General features: G+C 53.9%; 2 protein-coding genes across 14 annotated transcripts in view; one reads left to right on the top strand and one right to left on the bottom strand.

Annotated features, from left to right (window-relative positions):
- LOC146542485 (uncharacterized) overlaps positions 1–17,184 on the top strand; it is a 28,451-nt gene that overhangs the window by 2,236 nt on the left and 9,031 nt on the right. For 3 of the 8 annotated variants that reach the window (XR_014880162.1, XM_085211815.1, XM_085211813.1), the window contains exons 1-4: positions 10,105–10,242; positions 10,592–11,024; positions 15,262–15,342; positions 16,591–16,899. Coding sequence is in view for 5 of the 8 variants with exons in the window: in XM_085211815.1 (XP_085067941.1) it covers positions 10,860–11,024; positions 15,262–15,342; positions 16,591–16,899 (555 nt within the window). In the remaining 3 variants the exon portion in view is untranslated. Of the gene's footprint in view, positions 1–901; positions 953–1,055; positions 1,588–2,159; positions 2,286–2,709; positions 9,243–10,046; positions 10,243–10,591; positions 11,025–15,261; positions 15,343–16,590; positions 16,900–17,184 lie in introns of those variants that run through there. The other 5 variants (XR_014880163.1, XM_085211816.1, XM_085211817.1 and 2 more) reach the window with 5 other exon arrangements.
- ATCAY (ATCAY kinesin light chain interacting caytaxin) lies at positions 4,061–16,925 on the bottom strand. Of its 6 annotated transcripts, none has more exons than XM_085211822.1 (13): positions 16,814–16,925; positions 15,206–15,320; positions 10,568–10,632; positions 10,034–10,255; positions 9,706–9,891; positions 9,087–9,189; positions 8,325–8,456; positions 7,484–7,570; positions 7,146–7,244; positions 6,834–6,869; positions 6,541–6,576; positions 5,958–5,993; positions 4,061–5,425 (listed from the first exon to the last, which is right to left on the bottom strand). In XM_085211822.1, exons 2-13 carry the CDS (start codon positions 15,280–15,282, stop codon positions 5,416–5,418), a joined length of 1,089 nt encoding a protein of 362 aa, XP_085067948.1. In that variant the 5' UTR covers positions 15,283–15,320; positions 16,814–16,925; the 3' UTR covers positions 4,061–5,415. The 6 variants fall into 6 exon arrangements, with proteins under 6 accessions (XP_085067948.1, XP_085067949.1, XP_085067946.1 ...); XM_085211823.1 differs by having other exon boundaries at positions 5,958–5,990; XM_085211820.1 differs by having other exon boundaries at positions 4,061–5,993.

Here is a 17,184-nt window from a genome sequence, read left to right as displayed (position 1 = left end):
GAGGGATGGCAGTGGTTTCCACCCGTAGATTTTTATATTCTGAGTTGGTTTGCTCTGGGCCGTGCTGCGGAGCGTTTCTCCAAAGGTTTGGTGGTACTCACATCTCAACAATGCAAAACCCTTCGTACTCATTTGGAAGAATCAGAGAACCTTGGAAAAATTCTGAGCTGGAAGGGACCATCGTGATATTCGTGTCCAATTTCTACCTCCATACAGGACCGCCCTGAAAGGAGCTCTATCAGCTGGTGGCAAAACCGTGGGCTGGCAGGGTACCAAGCTTCTGTAGGATAACATTTGCTGGCACCTTGTCACAGAGCTGCCAACAGGGACATGTTCTGTGTCACTGCAGCTGATCCCACTGCTGCCCACGGTGGTGGGAGGGCTGTGAGCTGAGAGTGGGGACCAGTGGGAGGAAATGGGGACCTCTGGGTGTGTTGTGGGGTGTGGGAGGAGGCAGAATTGTTGGGGGGAGGGAAAGCGACGGAAGGAATGGACTGAAGGTTGATGTAAAGGAACAGGGGGAGGCAATGTGTAGATGTCAGACAAGGTGGTCATAGTGGTCTTTCCTGACATTATTGATTCTATAGGGCTGGGAGGGGAAGGAAAGCTGGAGCCTGAAGGCAGGCAGCTCGTTTTTGCAAAGCCCAATTAGGGATGTAGAAAATATTTCCCAAAGTGTTGGGATCTGCAGCTGTCCTGCTCCCACGCCCCATGACCTTACTCTGAATGAAGCACACATCGATCCCAGTGCTGCAGGGAAGGGACATCTTTGGGGTTCAGTGCTCTGTGGGAGGAACCTGCTCCATGGGGTTAGTGGGAATGGCCATGAAAAGGAGTGGGGAATGGTTCTTATTTGTATCGGTGTGGTGCCAGGTAATAACAGCAGGAATTCCACCTGCAGGAGCTGACAGAGCAGCTCTGTCCCCATTGGAACCTCACGTATTTCAGCCAGGTGTGTAACTCTACGATGGCCAAAGTTGGGGGAGAGGGATCTGAATTCAGTTCTGTTGGTGGATGTGGATCTTGTTTTTCTGAGACTGTTTTTGTTGTTGCAGGTGAACACGCAAAAAGGAAGAACTGTCCTTCAATGCAGTCGATGCTGGAAAGCTGTGCCACACACAGAGCAGTGATCCTCATGGATGGTCAGATCACAAAGGTGGGAAAAGATTTCCAAGATCATCAGGTGCAACCCCAACCCATCCTTCAGCCGTGTCACAGCCCAATGGGATCAAGATCACCGAGGTTCCTTCAGCTGTATCACAACCCAACAGAATCAGGGTCACTGGGGCTCCTTCTGCCGTGTCACAGCCCACTGGGTTCAGGATCATTGAGGTTCATTCAGCTGTGTCATATTCTTTTCCTGAATATGTCACAGTGTGAACACAGTGATAATTCTATAGGATTAAGCTTGCACCCATCTGTACTTCCAATTCCTCATCTGAAATATCCCCAAATCCCGTTTATAAAGCACTCAGATTGACATCTCAGTTGCCTCACTGTAAATCCTCGTATTTATATACATAAGTATGACTCTATATAAGTGAGATTAATTAAAAAATTTGAGGTGCATACCTTCTGTACCCACTGTTACAGACTGCAGCTCTATCCTAAGGCACACCACAGAGATCCCTTTGGAGGGGCCATGTGCCATATGGACAGGACAGAGGTCATTTTGGTGAAAACACTCAGCTTCCAGTGCCATCACCCCTACGGGAGGACTTCAACTTTATTCAAGTCAGTGTTCATTGAGTTTTGTGTGTGGGGCCGAAGTCCCCAGAGGTACAGACAAAAAGAGGGACGTGGGTTTTTTCTTGAGGATTAGTCTTGTTTTTAATTGGGTATCCACAGATTCTGATGGGATAATACAAAGCCAAAAAAGAGCGATACATACTGAGCAGCAATCTACCCTTCTAGCACAGCCCGTCCAATTACAAACACTTTAGAAAAAGGACATGTTTTTACATGTGGGTTTGTGTGAAAAGGGCCACTGCGAAGGAAAGAAAAACCCGGCGATCGATCCGCTCGTATCGCCACGGTGCCTTAAAAACTCCCTTCCCCAGGGGCTGCAGAGGAACTGGGGTAGGTGCAGCAGTTCCACTGCTGTTGGGTCAGTGTGAGCTCATTGCTGCCACCGCTTCATCTGCTCCTTCCTTTTTCAGTGCCTGGATACGTTCAGGAGGAGATGTGTTGCTCTTCATACCTGTGCTGCTTTGCTTTCCTCATCCACACGTCCGTGCGTCTCTCAGCAAAAGGGTCTTTGGAAAAAAGAGTTGGGAACAGTGGAGGTGAGGGGTGCTCTCTCTGCTCACGTTTGTGCAGTACAGTGCGGTGTGAGTGCTTCTAATGGGGCAGCAGCATCTCAGCTTCATTCCCTGGGTCATTGCTGTGAACCAGAGAGCATCACTGGGTGGTCCTGAATGGGAACAGTTCCTAAATTGGCCCAAACAAAACAGTTCAGCAGCGTAAATCCTCTGCCTGATGGAGAGCAGCACATTTAGAAGTCCAAATATCTATCCTTAGAGATGTTTCTATGGGGCAGAAATGGGGCCTGGTCTGTATTGGGAACATCATCCTGGAGAACAATGGGGTGAAAAGGGATGGAGCTGATTCAGTTTCCTTTGGTAGGAATGTCTACGTGCTGGCAAAAGGCTGAATGGAAATGCGCTTGCACTACCACATTTATTTCACTTCTTTATTTTCTTCTGGTAGAGCAGATTTGCTCTGAGGATCTACAGTCTGCACTCCGGTGGAAACATCAGCACCAGACCTTCCATACATTGATTCCGATCACAGCACTCTATGAAACAGCAAAAAAATGTGTCTGCAGTCACTTTGGATTCCTCTTGGCCCGTTGTCAACTGCTTTACGGTCGGTGAGTCCCATCATCAGGGCTGGCAGCTCCGCATCACCAGTGCTCCATCACCTGTCCCCAATTTTTGTCCGCTGTCCTCCGGAGTTACCATCAACCTCTCACCTCTGTGACAGCAGGACGTGAATTTCTAACAGCATTTTCAGACAAATGCAGCTCCTTTTGCACCCATTTGCCTCTCTGCCCATCCCTTGGCCACCCCATGGCAATGTGTTGAAGCCTGTGCTGCTCTACCAGCCCTAAAGCCATCAGCAGTTAATTATGGGACACTGCCAACCCCATTGCTGTGTCCTCAGCAGAGTTTCACTTAGCATCTGAACCGCTCTCTGAAACAATGAGTTAATGATATATTTTTCGTTCCTATCAAAATGCACTTTTGACATTTAGTTGTACCTATATCCCTTATGGGTTTGACTGTACCCATACCCACTGTGGGTTTAGCTGTACCCATTGTGGGTTTAGCTGTACCCATACCCACTGGGCTGTGCCCACACCCGTTATGGGTTGAACGTTCTCTTCCGTGCTGAAAAGCTACACAGACATCCATCCAGGAACAAAACATTGACACAATCCAAATATTTTGTGAAAAACTAAAATATGGTGCATCCTACGTGGAGTGCTCCATCAGAAAGTGCCCTTTTGGAAAAAGGAGTTGCAAATGGACTCGTGTTCACACCACTTCTTGTGCATCTCACAGTGAAGTCTGTGCATCCTCACAGGGAACTCTTGGCCCAAGGGAATCTCTTGGGGACGCTTGGAAACTCGGGACACGTCGTCTTCAGGCCTGCAGCTTTTCTGAAGTCGTAGACCCAGAGTCTGTTCTTTGGAAAAGAATTGAAAAAGGAAAAAAAAAAACCAACAACAAACCAACAACAAAACCCCAAACCGTGTTCTTAGGGTACCACTCGGGGTCAGGAAGTGTTGCATTTCGTGGACTGTGGGATTTCAGGACTGTGAAGTGGTCCCAACACCACGTGTCCTCTACATTCCTTACTGCCCCTGCTCTGTAGCAGCACTATTTCCCATTGTGTTTCAAGCTCTCTTCGCTGAAGTTTTTAATAACTACAGATGTCAAAAGGATTTTTAGAGCTGAGCTTTGACGCTATCCAACATCCCCCCCATTTGGTTGCTAACTCCACTCCCAACATCCAATTGCGCTCTTTTGCGAAAGCAGAGCAGTTTTTTGTTTCGTTTTGTTTCTGTTTTTTTTTTTTTTTTTTTTTGTCTAAATGCATTAAAATGGTCAAAAAACACAGAAGGACAACTTCAGTGTTATCGACAGGAGATGGCAAATTCCCCCCTACTACAGGGAAGTGCTTATGGGATGATCTGAAGCGCACAGATCTGGAGGGGCTGCTTCGATGTCGCAGTGCTGTGTAATCCTTCTCTGCAGTGCAGAATTCCCGTTGCCAGTGGGGCCCATAATGCCATCGCAGAAATCCACGGTTAATTTTGGATTGCTGTGGGTTGGGGTCGCTGGGTGTGGGACCCACAGGTCTCCATCCACGCTTGTTGGCACGGGGCTCTGCCCGGTGTGCTGCGTGTGAGCTCGCTCCAACGAGAGCAGGATCTTCAAGTGCCTTCACCAGGTCCTCATTTCCAACGTGCTCTCCTCCCTTCTGCTCCCAGAGCCCTCCTGAGCCCCAGCACCAGGCAGCACAGTCCCACATCACATCCCAACTTTCTCCTCCATCCCTGCACGTGGATCTGCCCCGGGTCCGTCTGCACCGAGGGGTCTGTGCTCCCCAGGATACACTGCGCGTTCCTGACCCTCAGCAGTGGGAATCCACCAAAGGAGTGGTCATAGAGGATTGTCCGAGGGCATGAAGCCAACATGGAGGCATAGGAAGCACTCCTGTCTGCGGGGCTCCTTCTGACCACTGTGTGTGACATGAGGAGACGCTCACAGGGAGGCTCTGTGGGACCTTTCCCAAAGCTTTCGGGGCCGTACAGAGGCAGAATGAGTATGGTAAAAACACAGCATCTACCCACAGCAACAGCTCACTATGAGTTAATAAGAACTGGCAGCAGATGAACGGAGGTCAAGGCTGGGAGGAGCGGTGGGCACTTGGCCTTTACAGGGGAGAACTAAAGGCATAGGAAGGGGGAAAATGGACTCTTTTCATTTCTTGCATTAGCGATCCCCTGGGGCAGCAGTGTGTCGCAGTGAGCTGGGATTGAAAAGAAGAATAGATCTGTCTGTGGGCTGGTGGCAAATGGACTGCGGGATGCTCTTTGCTCACTGCGAGGAGATGGAGTCTCTGTTTGCTCCGAGCTCTCTGCAGACCATTGCTGGACACGATGGAAGCCATCCTGAAAAAAAAAAAAAAGTGCTATCCTTGGAGATATTTCTTCTTGTTGTTGTTGGTGAAAGTCAAATGTTTTCCAGAAGTTTGGAGGACTTTGCGTTGTGCAGATAGGGGAGGCCCCGTGACCTTACAGAGCTCAGAGCTGGGTGGTGGAAAGGTCTTCTACCCAAAGTCATTTCCAGGGGGGAGTGCTGGGCTGCGTTGCTCTCTGCTCCCTTTGTCCCACGTTGCCTCGATTCATGGCATGCTGGGAAGGAACAGACAGACAGACAGCGTGGGTTTGAGATGGCAAATTGTGGTGCTTTGTTCTCGTCGTTGTATCTGACAGTGTGGTTATGTATGGGGGTTAATCCTCCACCAAACACCAATGGGTGGATGAGGTCAGTGGGTGGGAGGTGGGCTGGGGGACCCGAGAGGTTTTTTCCCAGCCTTAATGGTTCTGTGGTTCTGCGATCAGGGCTGAAGGGACGGCCATGCACAGCTCTAATGGGAACGGGTCTCCTCTAAGGGCTTTCCTGAGGGCACATGAAGAGCTCACTGCAGGCTAACAGTGGCACTCTGAGTGCATCCCATGGACACCCATGGGTGCCCCATCCCCAGAGGCACCGGGCAGCTGGGGGGGCACCCATGAGTGGGTGGAACTGGGACATCTCCAAGGTCCCCTCCAACCAAAGTTATGATTCTGGGATGACACACGTGTTGGAGCTGTTCACACTGCATACTGCAAATGCAACAAAACCCCATAGCAGAGGGGAGGCAGAAGAGAATGGTGGTCCAACCTGGTTTCTTGATCCTCTGCAGGGGGCACAGGCCTGCTGGGAAGAGAACCACGGACACAATTAGTGAACTTGGCCTTTGGCCCCAGGGTCCTGCGTGTTCCTGTTGCTCAGATGGGTCCTGGCATATCTGACCCACACCTCTAGGGAGGGAGGGATGGGCTGCTCCTTTTCAGGAGCTGCTGAGAACAAAGCAGAGAGGCCAAAGCAGAGCTAACACCGGGCCAAGCGATCCTGGCTTTGGCTTTGGACACTTTGTCTTCCAAACCTCCCTAGAATTTTCCTTCCCATCTAATGTTACAGCCTTTGGGGACACCCAAATGTGCCAGATAGCAGCACTTGGCCCTCTGCACTTTCCCACTGTGCAGAAGCTGAAACTGAACATTCCCAGTGCTGCTGGCTGTGCTCCGTGAGCAAGTGGCTCTGCCAGCTTATGGAGGTGACAAACAGGGCTGGGGATCCACGCACACAAATGAAGGTCAGCAGCAAAGCTGCAACAAAAGTAGGGCTTGCTGTGACCCCATTCTCATGCCAAGAATGCCTCAGGCATTTTCTACGTGAGGGATAAATAGGAAGGAATCATTACCTTTCCCTTTCAGCCATGTCTTGTTTCTCTTCTGCCCTGTAAGCAAGAAGTGCATTTGAAATCTGCCGCGTTTTGGGAGAACAGAGAGTTTAAGTCTTCCTGTGGAGGGCTGAGGACACTGCCCTGCTGTGTAGGAGTGGGACTGGGAAAGTTGGAGCTGAACGGGATGGGGGATGCAGGGAGCAATGAGAGGTTCTGCATTAGAGGAGGTGGGGGCAGAGTAATGCACAAAGAAAAAGGGCAGCAACTTCCCGAGTGAAGGAACCACCCCTCCTCCCTGAGAGCAGTTCTACCTTTCTCTCCTGGCCTTGATCCTCTCTTCTTCATATCTGCAACGAACAGGAAACACTTCTTCAGCATCACCCCGCTGACACCACTGCTTTTAGCAAAACTCAGTGTTTGCTCTCCATGCTTTTGCTCCGGGGTGGCAGGGAGCTGTCTGCACACCATTGCTTGGCACGCACCGAGAAGCCAACATCCACCCCAGGCTCTGTTCTCCCAGTGTGCAGCTTTGGACCCAACACGATGTCCTTCGGCCCAACACAATGTCCTCTGGACCAACACAGTGTCCCCCTCCATCAGCATTTCTGTCCCATGGTACTCACTGTGAGACGCAGTCTGGGATCTGGACGTGCTCCATGGGGATGAGCTGCTCCAGTTCCTCCAGGCTGTGAACGTATTGGATCTTATTGATGAACTTCACGCTGGCAGAGGAAGAGAAAGAGCGTGAGGCTTTGGTTTGCTTTTCTCTCTGCAGGAATTCTGGTGTTTCTGATGGGAGTGTGGAGCTCTGCTCTGTGCCCATCTCCTCCTCCCCTCCTCTCTGTGCTCCCTCCACTGCGTGGTCTCACTTTGGGCACCGTTACCCAAAGCTGAGCGGAAGATTAATGCAATTCAATTCCCATTCTGAAACCATCCACATTTGGGAGTGCTTTACGTTTACCTGATGAAGGGCCTGGAAATAGCCAGCACCGTCCGGATGAACCACGAGGGATGCACAATGATCAGGGCTTTGAGGTTCTTCCGCAGCCTGGAGGGAAACCGTGGGATGGAACGTCAAACTTGAGACAGGTCTCACTGTGATCTGTCAGTGAGCTGCACGTGGGGGTCTCCAACCCAAAGCCCATGGGCTCATATGCACTGTGGGAGCACTGAGATGGCAGCTTGTTGGATGGCTGCCTACACGTGTAGGATAGTCCCTGAGTCAGGGAAGGAGGAAGATGAGGGGATGAAGTCAACAAGATGTGACAGAGGAGAAGATTACAGAATCTGGAACTTGGCTGAGGCCAATGGGATGAGGCCCAACGAGACCAAGGACTGGTCGTGTCCAGAGAGGGTCAGTGGATCTGAGAAGGGTCTGGAACACAATGGGGACTTAGAGAGTGGTTTAGGGAATGGAATGGGTCAGTATGGAGAAAAGGAGACTCAGGGGAGACCTCATCACTCCCTACAGCTCCTGAAAGGAGGTTGCGGCGAGGGGGGTCGGCCTCTGCTCCAGGTAACAGCGATAGGATGAGGGGGGATGGCCTCATGTTGCACCAGGGGAGGGTCAGGCTGGGTATTAAGATTTGAAACAGTGGTGAGGTGCTGGCACAGCTGCCCAGGGAATGGGGGGTCACCACTCCTGGAGGGGTTCAGAGCTGTAGAGATGTGGCACGGAGGGACGTGGGCAGTGGGCGGTGTTGGTGGGATGGGTTGGGGCTGGGGGTTGTGGAGGTCTTTTCCAACCTGAATGATTCTATGAAAGCAGTGAGATGTGGGAGGAGGGCAGCGGAGGATCTCACCGTCTGTCTATCATCTGGTAGCACTTCTTCAGCCACCCCAGCCCCGGCATCCTCCTCCGCGGCGTTGCTCCATTCAGGTACACGATCATGTAGTCCTCAGCCACCAGCAGCTCCAGGCTGCTGATCACGTAGCTGCAGGATGGTCAGAAGCAATGGGGACGTGAGGATCAGAGAAGGCACTGCAAGCTCCCTCCATCATCCCAAAGGGACTCCGGGTCCCTCCTCTACACACCAAACTCCCTTGGCACCACATTTCATAGAATCACAGAATGACCTGGGTTGAAAAGGCCTACTATGCTCATCAGTTCCAACCCCCTGCTATATGCAGGGTCACCAACCAGCAGACCAGGCAGCCCAGAGCCACATCCAGCCTGGCCTCGAATGCCTCCAGGGATGGGGCATCCACAACCTCCTTGTGTATTTCCCAGGGGTTACCCATGCTTGTTGGCACAGTGCACGCATCAATAGATGTCTCTGCACCGTTTTGCTGCCCAGAGCAGCAGCTACAAGCTGTTCAGTGCTCTGTGGCTATGCCCGAGTCCATCGCCAGCATAATTAACACTGAATGTCTGAACACTCTGACTTATCAGCCTTGTTTGTGAGCACTGAGCACATCTCAACGCAGTGACGTTTCCCCCAGCTGCACGCTGCAGACATTTGGCCCCAGTTCAAACTCCTTCCAGCTGAGGTTCCAGATGCAGTGAGCAAACAGCAGCCCTGGAGCCCAGGTTGCCTTCTCTCCATCCTCTCCCATCCACTTACAGGAAGAGGTTCTCCATGATATAGTGGTAATCAGCCAGGTTGCTGTCTGGCAGGTAGCAGGCAGCGAAGACGATGATGGCATTGAGTCCTTCCCCGTAGTACCCTGGAAAAGAGGCACAGGCACCGTCAGCTGCTCCTTCCAGCAAAGATCTGCTGGTAAGTCTGGGTCTGTGCTGCTTTCTGGGGCTCTGCTCAGCTCTGGGGAAGCATTTGTCCCTGTGATGGACCTTTGTCACAGCTGAGTTGATCTCCAAGTTGGGTTTTGTCTGTGACATGCACGTGGGGTTCAGGGGAGGAGGAAAAAAGGGCAGAGCAGAGAGTTCTGCCCCAGGTTTTTGCATGGCCACGCTGAAATGGTCCCTACCTATGGATACCTTCACCTCTGGCTGTGCCCCAAAGAGGTCCAGAGGGGTTTGGCACCTTTGGTCACTGCAGCATTGGGAACTGGTGGGAAGGCTCAGGAAGGTTCACACTGCCTCAGAGCCACACTTAGCACTGCTTGTGTTTATTGCAGCTCCCTGTTCCGCCACGAGTGGCACAAAGCCCCTCGACTCAAAGGGGACGGCCCTTCAGCTGACAGAGCCACGATGGCTGCCAGCCTCCAAGGCATCCCCCGCACCTCCGTGCGTCACCACCCTCATGTAGGGTTTGATCATCTGCAGGTCGATGCGGTGCTCCTGCTCCCCAATGATGACGGTCCTCCAGAGCCGCCCGTTGGTTGCGCTCCCATCCTCTGTCCCACCGTCCCCAAACAGATCCGCGCTGTCCCCAGGCATATTCTTGGCCGTGGCCACAGGAGTGTCATCTGGCAAAGGGACAAACCCTAAACATTACCCCAGGCTGTGGTCAGGCTGCAACCTGTGAGCCCTGAAAGCACCGTTTCTAGCAGTGAGTGGTGCCAGAAGCGGTGAAAGTGAGGCCACCCTCACCCAGAGCCATCCTCGTACCTTCCCATTCCAGCTCGTTCCCATTCCCCAGGAATTCGAGGGAATCCGTCTCGTCGGGTGTTTCGATGTCATCCACATTGATATCCAGATCATCCGGCGTGTCCAAGAAGTCATCGGACAGAATGGAGCCTTCACTCTGGTCCAGGGAAATGTTGATTTCAGGTGCGACAAGCGTCTTCCGCTTACGGTGCGCCCCGTTAAAGTTTAAGGTATGTGGGGGAGCTGGAGTCAAAAGGAAAACAAGGGACAGGTTGTCCTGGCCCTGCATCCTCAGTGCCAGCCGTGCTGAGTTCCTTCATCCCGTTTCAGGTGATGCTTTATGGGTATGGTTGGATGGAAGCACCGATGCTTTGAGATCCCAAATTTCCCCCCCCCCTGGGTTTGTGTCAAAGATCCCCAAATTGAGATATGGTTCCTCTCCTGGACGGGGGTTTTGGTGGAGGCTCCATGGAACTGCCTTGTGCCCATCTGTGCTCTGTCAGCCCGTTGGGTTTGTGCTCCCCTGGGGCCCCGGTAAGGTGGGCTGGTACTTACAGGATGTGTGCTCGTCCTCTGTAGGGCTGCCCAGCGACTCCATGCCAGTCTCTTCTGGGAGAGGCCTGCAGGCAAGCAGAAAAGTTGGGAAATAAGGGATTTTTAGGAGAAAGTCACCCCGTGGAGAGAATTGGGGATGTCATGGAACAACACGCAGCCCCGCGTGGGCTCTTCCCTTTGGGAGCATCGGCCTGGTGATGACTTCGGGTGCTCTGCCCAACAACTGCACCATCCCAAGTAACTTCCAACCCGTCCTCCAACACTGCTCTAATCCAACCGCCCCACAGAAAGAATGGGAAATCTGAGCAGAAAATCAGAATGGAAGATCGGAATGGAAGATCTGTATGGAAAATCTAGCCAGAGACACCAGAATGAGTTCTGTCCCTGGAAATGCTGGTACCATCCTCCTATCCCAAAGTCTGACTTTGCTCCATCAGTGGCTCTGTTGGTGATCAAGGTGAGGTTTAAACCTCAGCTACAACCACAGTGCTCTTCTTGGCTACTGCAGCCAGCAGTGGTGCCTGGACCCCGTGCTGTGTTGAAAGCAGATCAATTTGGAGTGGAGATCAGGGCACCAGAACCCAAACCTGACCTGGGAGCTAAAGGCTGACCACAGCTCTGCTCTCTGGGCTCCTGGTGAAAATGTTGGTGTGTGGTGGTCCCGTGGTGAAAATGCTGGAAATGCCCGTGGTTTGGCTTCCCTTTCCCGATGCCAAGGCCAGGTCTCATCATGTGGCTGTTGCTCTTTGGAAGTAGGTGGAGTTGCTTCCAAGCCATAGAGGGGACAGATTCTGTGCAGCTGTTGGCACTGAGCAGCACTGCTTACCCTGAGCTTTACACTTTCTGGGCATTTTTCCCTTTAGTTTGGGCTGGAAATGGTTCCTTTCCCGGATATTAGCTGGGGGAGACGTTTTGCAACCTTTTCATTGCATCACGACCAAATCCCACTGACCCCGTGGCACCTTCATGGCATCAGTGGGTTCCCAAATCTCACCAACCCCATGGCACATTTGTGGTCTCAATGGGTTCCAAATCCCATTGACTCCATGGCACATTCATAGTGTCAGTTGGTTTCCAAATCCCACTGACCCCGTGGAAAACTGATAATGTCAGTAGGTTCCCAAATTCCACTGACCCCATGGCATCTTCATGGTGTGAATGGATTCCCAAACCCCACTGACCCCATAGCACATTCATGGTGTCAATGGGTTCCCAAATCTCACTGACCCCATAGCACATTCGTAATGTCAGTGGGTTCCCAAACCCCACTGACCCCATGGTGTCAAAGGGCTGTTTGAAGAGGGTCCTTCTGAGCCCTCCTTGTTTCCCCACGCCTTGCTGGGAGCTCCCAGCAGCAGGGGATGAGCGTGGGGCCTGCAAGCTTAAATCCTGCACGCTGGGATGTCCCCAGGGAAAAACACGGCGGAAAAAAACAAACATTTTTAATGCAGTGCTGGGAGAATGGGGATGGGACAGGGACAGATCCCACAGGGACGACTGCCGCCGTGTCAGCTGCAGGATGCTGCCCCAAATTAAACCATACACATCTTCGGAGGGAGGGCTAATCCTCCCCGAGCTGCTGCTGTTTATTCATGAGAGCTGATCAAAGCTCTCGGTCCCTCACGGGCAGCGAGCAAAGGCCCCGCAGCCCCCTGCCCACCGCCAGCCCTCCCAGCCCCCCTCCTGCTGTTGTTTCCACGGCTGTTTATCCAACAAACCGCACGGTTTGGCCCCACGGCACCAAAAGGAGGAGAAAGGGACAGCGCCATTTCCCAAGGAGCGGCAATCCCGATGTCAGATGCAAAGAGAAAAGCTCTCTTACCTTCCCGAGGGGGGTGGGATCACTGCCCCCCGGCTCTGCCTCCCCCCGCACCGCGATTCCCGCAGCAGAACGGCTCTAAGGCTCCGGGGAGGGCACCAGATTGCTCAGCACTGCCCAACACCCGCAGCTCTGCATGGGATGCGATGGGCGCACGGCGAGCACGGCGAGCACAGCGAGCACAGAGAGCATGCTCCAACCCCACGGCATCACAGCATCACTGCATCATGGAATCATGGAATCGTGGCATAACAGCATCACGGCATCACAGCATCACGGCGTCATAGCATCACAGCACAACAGCATCACAGCATCATGGAATCATGGAATCACAGCATCACAGCACAGCAGCATCACAGCATCATGGAATCATGGAATCACAGCATCACAGCACAGCAGCATCACAGCATCATGGAATCATGGAATCACAGCATCATGGAATCATGGAATCACAGCATCACAGCATCATGGAATCATGGAATCACAGCATCACAGCATCATGGAATCATGGAATCATGGCATCACAGCATCATGGAATCATGGAACCACAGCATCACAGCATCATGGAATCATGGAATCACAGCATCACAGCATCATGGAATCATGGAATCATGGCATCACAGCAGCATGGAATCATGGCATCACAGCATCACAGCATCATGGAATCATGGAATCGCAGCATCACAGCATCATGGAATCATGGAATTATGGCATCACAGCATCACAGCATCATGGAATCATGGAACCATGGCATCACAGCATCACAGCATCATGGAATCATGGAATTATGGAATCACAGCATCACAGCATCATGGAATCATGGCATCACGGCATCACAGCATCATGGAATCATGGAATTATGGAATCACGGCATCACAGCATCATGGAATCATGGAATTATGGAATCACAGCATCACAGAATCATGGAACCATGGCATCACAGCATCACAGCATCACAGCATCATGGAATCACGGAATCACAGCATCACAGCATCATGGAACCATGGCATCACAGCATCACAGCGTCGTGGAATCATGGCATCAGAGCATCATGGCATCACAGAATTAGGGAATTCCAGGATTCCATGATGGTGTTGGCTGTGGTATTATGCGATTGGCACAACAGCATCACAGCATCACGGCATCATGGCATCATGGAATCATGGCATAACTGCATCACAGCGTCACAGTATCACAACATCACAGCATCACGGAATCATGGACTCATGGCATCACAGCATAATGGCATCACGGCATCACAGCATCATGGCAGCCACCGTGCAGCCCACAGGGAGGACCCTCTCCTCCCCATGTCCCACTCTATCAGCTGCAGCTCAGCACTTTGGCATCACACCTTGCATACTGCCTGCATGGGGAGGGCTGGGAACAGCTCTCAGGAAGGAGCTGTGTTCAGTGCCCAGCATGGAGCTCGCTATAGGATGGAGGCATCTCTCCATTGCAGAAATCAGATCCTGATTTCAACCCTAAATCCTTCGTCCCTTGTCCCACATCCCTTGGCCTCTCCCCAGTTTGCATCCAGGAGCTGCATTGCTGGGTGAGCTTGCTGCTGCACAGCGAGGTGCAGCGCATCCCTCCTCCATCCGTGGGTTTTTATGGGGAGCACTGGGTGGCACACCGTCCTGCTGTCCCACACTGCCCAGGCAACCTGATTGCCAGCAGAGGTCTGCACAGCCCACAGCAGGAAGAGAAACCTCCCCCTGAAACACAGGACCCTGCTGTGCCCCCACTCCCCTCTCTTTTTGGCACAGAGATGCTCCCACCAACGCCGCAGCTGCGCTCGGGGCGAACAGAGCGACGCTCATCCGCCGGCCCTGAAGGACACAAGGGGGGCTTTCAGGGCTGCACGTGCCATCCCACAGCACACACTGCGCCTCTGTGCCACAGGCACTGCCACCCTGTGGGTTCAGCTGCAGCTGGGAGGGGGCACAGCCTCCCCCAGAGCCCCCGGTCCGTGCTGCTGGAAGTGCGGCTGGAGGGGGGGATGTCGCCTTAATGCCTCTGTATGCTGGGGTGGAGGGATGTGGGGTCCCATAGGTGTCACCAGGTGACATGGGGTGCATAGTGTCCCAGTGGGATGGGTACTATAGGGTCCCATGGATGGCATCAGGTGACGTGGGGTACCCAGCTTGTCAAGAGGGGTGAGTGTCAGAATGTCCCTAGGTGCCATAGGTTGCCTAATTGTGCCAAGGGGACAGGTGCCATAAGGTCACATAGGCATCACCAGGTGACATGGTGTACTCATGAGATGGGTGCTGTAGGGTCCCATGGGTGACACCAGGTGCCATAGGGGACAGGTGAAGAGGTCCGGTGCGTAGGTGGCACCAGGTGACATGGGGTACTCACTGTGCCAAGGGGACAGGTGACACGGTGTCCCATGGGTGGCACCAGGTGACATGTGGTACCCAACATGTCTAGGGGAGGGGTGGCACCAGGTCCCATAGGTGGCACCAGGTGCCATAGGGTGCCTGCTGTGCAAAGGGGATGGGTGCTATAGGGTCTCCTGGGTGGCACTGGATGCCATGGGGTGCCCACTGTGCCCAGAGGATGCATGCCATGGGGTCCCATGGGATGCCAAGGGGACAGCTACTATAAGGACCCATAGGTGGCACCAGGTGCCCACAGTGCCAAGCAGACAGGTGACACAGGGCCAGATTCTGCCACTCGATCTTCGTGTCCCAACGGCTTTGGTTCCACTTTGCTCCATTTGGGAAGATGCTGCTCAATCCATAGAGCAGCACTCAGAGCCTCCCCTCCAACCCTCAGACATCCATCCACATCCATCCCTGCTGCTTCCCTACCTGGGGAAGTCCTCATCCTGCCATTCCTCCTTCACATCCACATTCTCCATCCGCAGGGTGGCTTCTGTGGTTCCCATCACGCTCAGGAGGTGCTTCCCACAAGGAAGGGCTCAATCTGGAAGGTGGAAGGCAGAGAGGTGAGTTCAGCCCTACGGGCAGTGGCTTCGGGGCAGGGACACTGACCCCACACCCACAGAGAAGCGGAGCGGGTTGTGGGGTTTGCAGGAACACGGGGTGCTGTGGGGTCTTGTAGGATGAGAGAAAACAGCATTAAATTGCACCAGGAGAGGCAGAGGGTGGAAATTGGGAATAATTTCTTTGATGGAGCGCTCAGACATCGGCACAAGGAGTGCTGCCACCGACCCAGGGGGGTCCAGAACCGCAGTGATGTGGGGACGTGGTCAGTGGCACAGCACGATGGGGTTGGGTTGGGGGTCTGGGAGCTCCTTTCTGAGCGGACCCCACGATTCTGTGGCCTCCTGAGATGCTTTGGATCAGAACAGAGGAGGTGAGGGCAGCCCTGGATCTACGCAGCAGCTGTATTGTCTCCATGCTGCAGTGCCCTGAGCTCTCCCTGCCGACTGATAACCACCCCTTCCCCCTTTGCCTTTTCTTCCAACACCAACCTCAACCTTCACAACTGCTTCTGCCAGCGATGGGTCACACATCCCCTGCTGGCAGTGTTGTGTTGCTCGGGCAGCAGCGCCGTTCTGCTGACCTGGATGGATGCTGATGGCTGTGCTTTGGCAAAGAAAGCCCTGAGCACCCCTGCCTGCCCCATTCCCCATCCCCACATGTGTCCCTGTGCCTGGAGAGGAGCAGCAGAGGGTGAGGAGCTCCCAGGGCCGTGTGGTTCCCCAGAGGGGTCACTCCCAGCATCACTCTTGGATAAACCACAGTCGAAAAACAGGAGCAGCTCAGATGGAGGTGTGTGGGATCGAGCAGTACAGATCCACACCCAGGGCCTTGTTCTCATGGATGCCAACCCTGACAGCGCCTTCAGACTGTATATAAATATATCTGCCACCCTTAGAAGGTTCCAGCAGGAGCTGAGCCTCCCTTCCTATTTCCCACCAGCCCATCCGTGCTGTGTGTGACCCCCCCGAGGCCCGACCCCAATTCAGCCCCACTCAGGGCAGACCCACAGCCCCCAACCCGGGGCTGCCGGGCGCTCAGGACACCCCGCACTGCATGGAACGGGGCGGAACGGTGGGCGCAGCACCGACCCCTCTCTGCAGCTCTCCCTGAGCGCAGCCCCGGTGCTGTCGGTGCTCCCGGCTGTGGGCAGCGCCCCATAGACATTATTACACCATATCTGTAGGGCGGGAGGCCGGCGCTGATTTCCCAACCCGCCGCCCTTGAGGCTCTTTTCCTCTCGCCCGCAGGCTGCGCACGAAGGATCGGGGGGGAGGACGTCTGTGTGCGCACATCTGCTCCGAAGGAATGAAGCGGCGAAGGGACCGAGCAGCGCGCATCCCTCTCCGCACCTCTCCCTCTCCTCCCACCGCATCCCGTCCATCCACGGCCCCATTTTTGCTCTCTCCGCTCCTACGGACCCCACATCGCCCCCCTTCCCCCCCAGATGTCCCCGCAGCCGTTCTCACTCACCGCCGCTGCGGTTAACGGGGATCGACGCCTCGCATCCCCCCCGGGATCGCCGCTCGGGGGATGCGGGGATGTGCGGGTGCATCCAGGTGGGTCCCCGCTGCAGGAGCCGCTCTGGGGGTGTCACTGGGGGGGAGCGGAGGGCTGTGCTTTGTATCCTTCCATGGTGGTTCCTTCTCCGCCTCCGGAGGTGTTTCGCTGTTTTCTTCAGCGCTCTGAATTCAGCTCATTGCAGTGCTTTGTGTGCGGGGAGGATGGCGGTGGTGACAGAGAGGGGGTGTCGTAGGAGATGGGTGGAGAGAAGGAGTCCAAAGCAGCCCCCCCCACTCCTCCCCCCCCCCAGTGCCACCGCTCCTCCCATTGGCTGCGAGGCA

The sequence above is a fragment of the Meleagris gallopavo genome, chromosome 30 (assembly GCF_905368555.1).
Source record: "Meleagris gallopavo chromosome 30, MGAL_WU_HG_1.1, whole genome shotgun sequence".
Classification (NCBI taxonomy): domain Eukaryota; kingdom Metazoa; phylum Chordata; class Aves; order Galliformes; family Phasianidae; genus Meleagris; species Meleagris gallopavo.
This window is presented reverse-complemented; position numbering and strand designations above follow the sequence as displayed.

Bases quoted from the DNA above. Each gene is read 5' to 3' on its own strand.
- ATCAY (XM_085211820.1), bottom strand. From the start codon at position 15,282: ATGGGAACCACAGAAGCCACCCTGCGGATGGAGAATGTGGATGTGAAG. The intron at 10,633-15,205 runs GTAGGGAAGCAG...GCTTGCCTGCAG, and splicing joins CAGGATGAGGACTTCCCCAG to GCCTCTCCCAGAAGAGACTG. The intron at 6,577-6,833 runs GTAGAACTGCTC...TCTTGCTTACAG, and splicing joins ATCAAGGCCAGGAGAGAAAG to GGCAGAAGAGAAACAAGACA.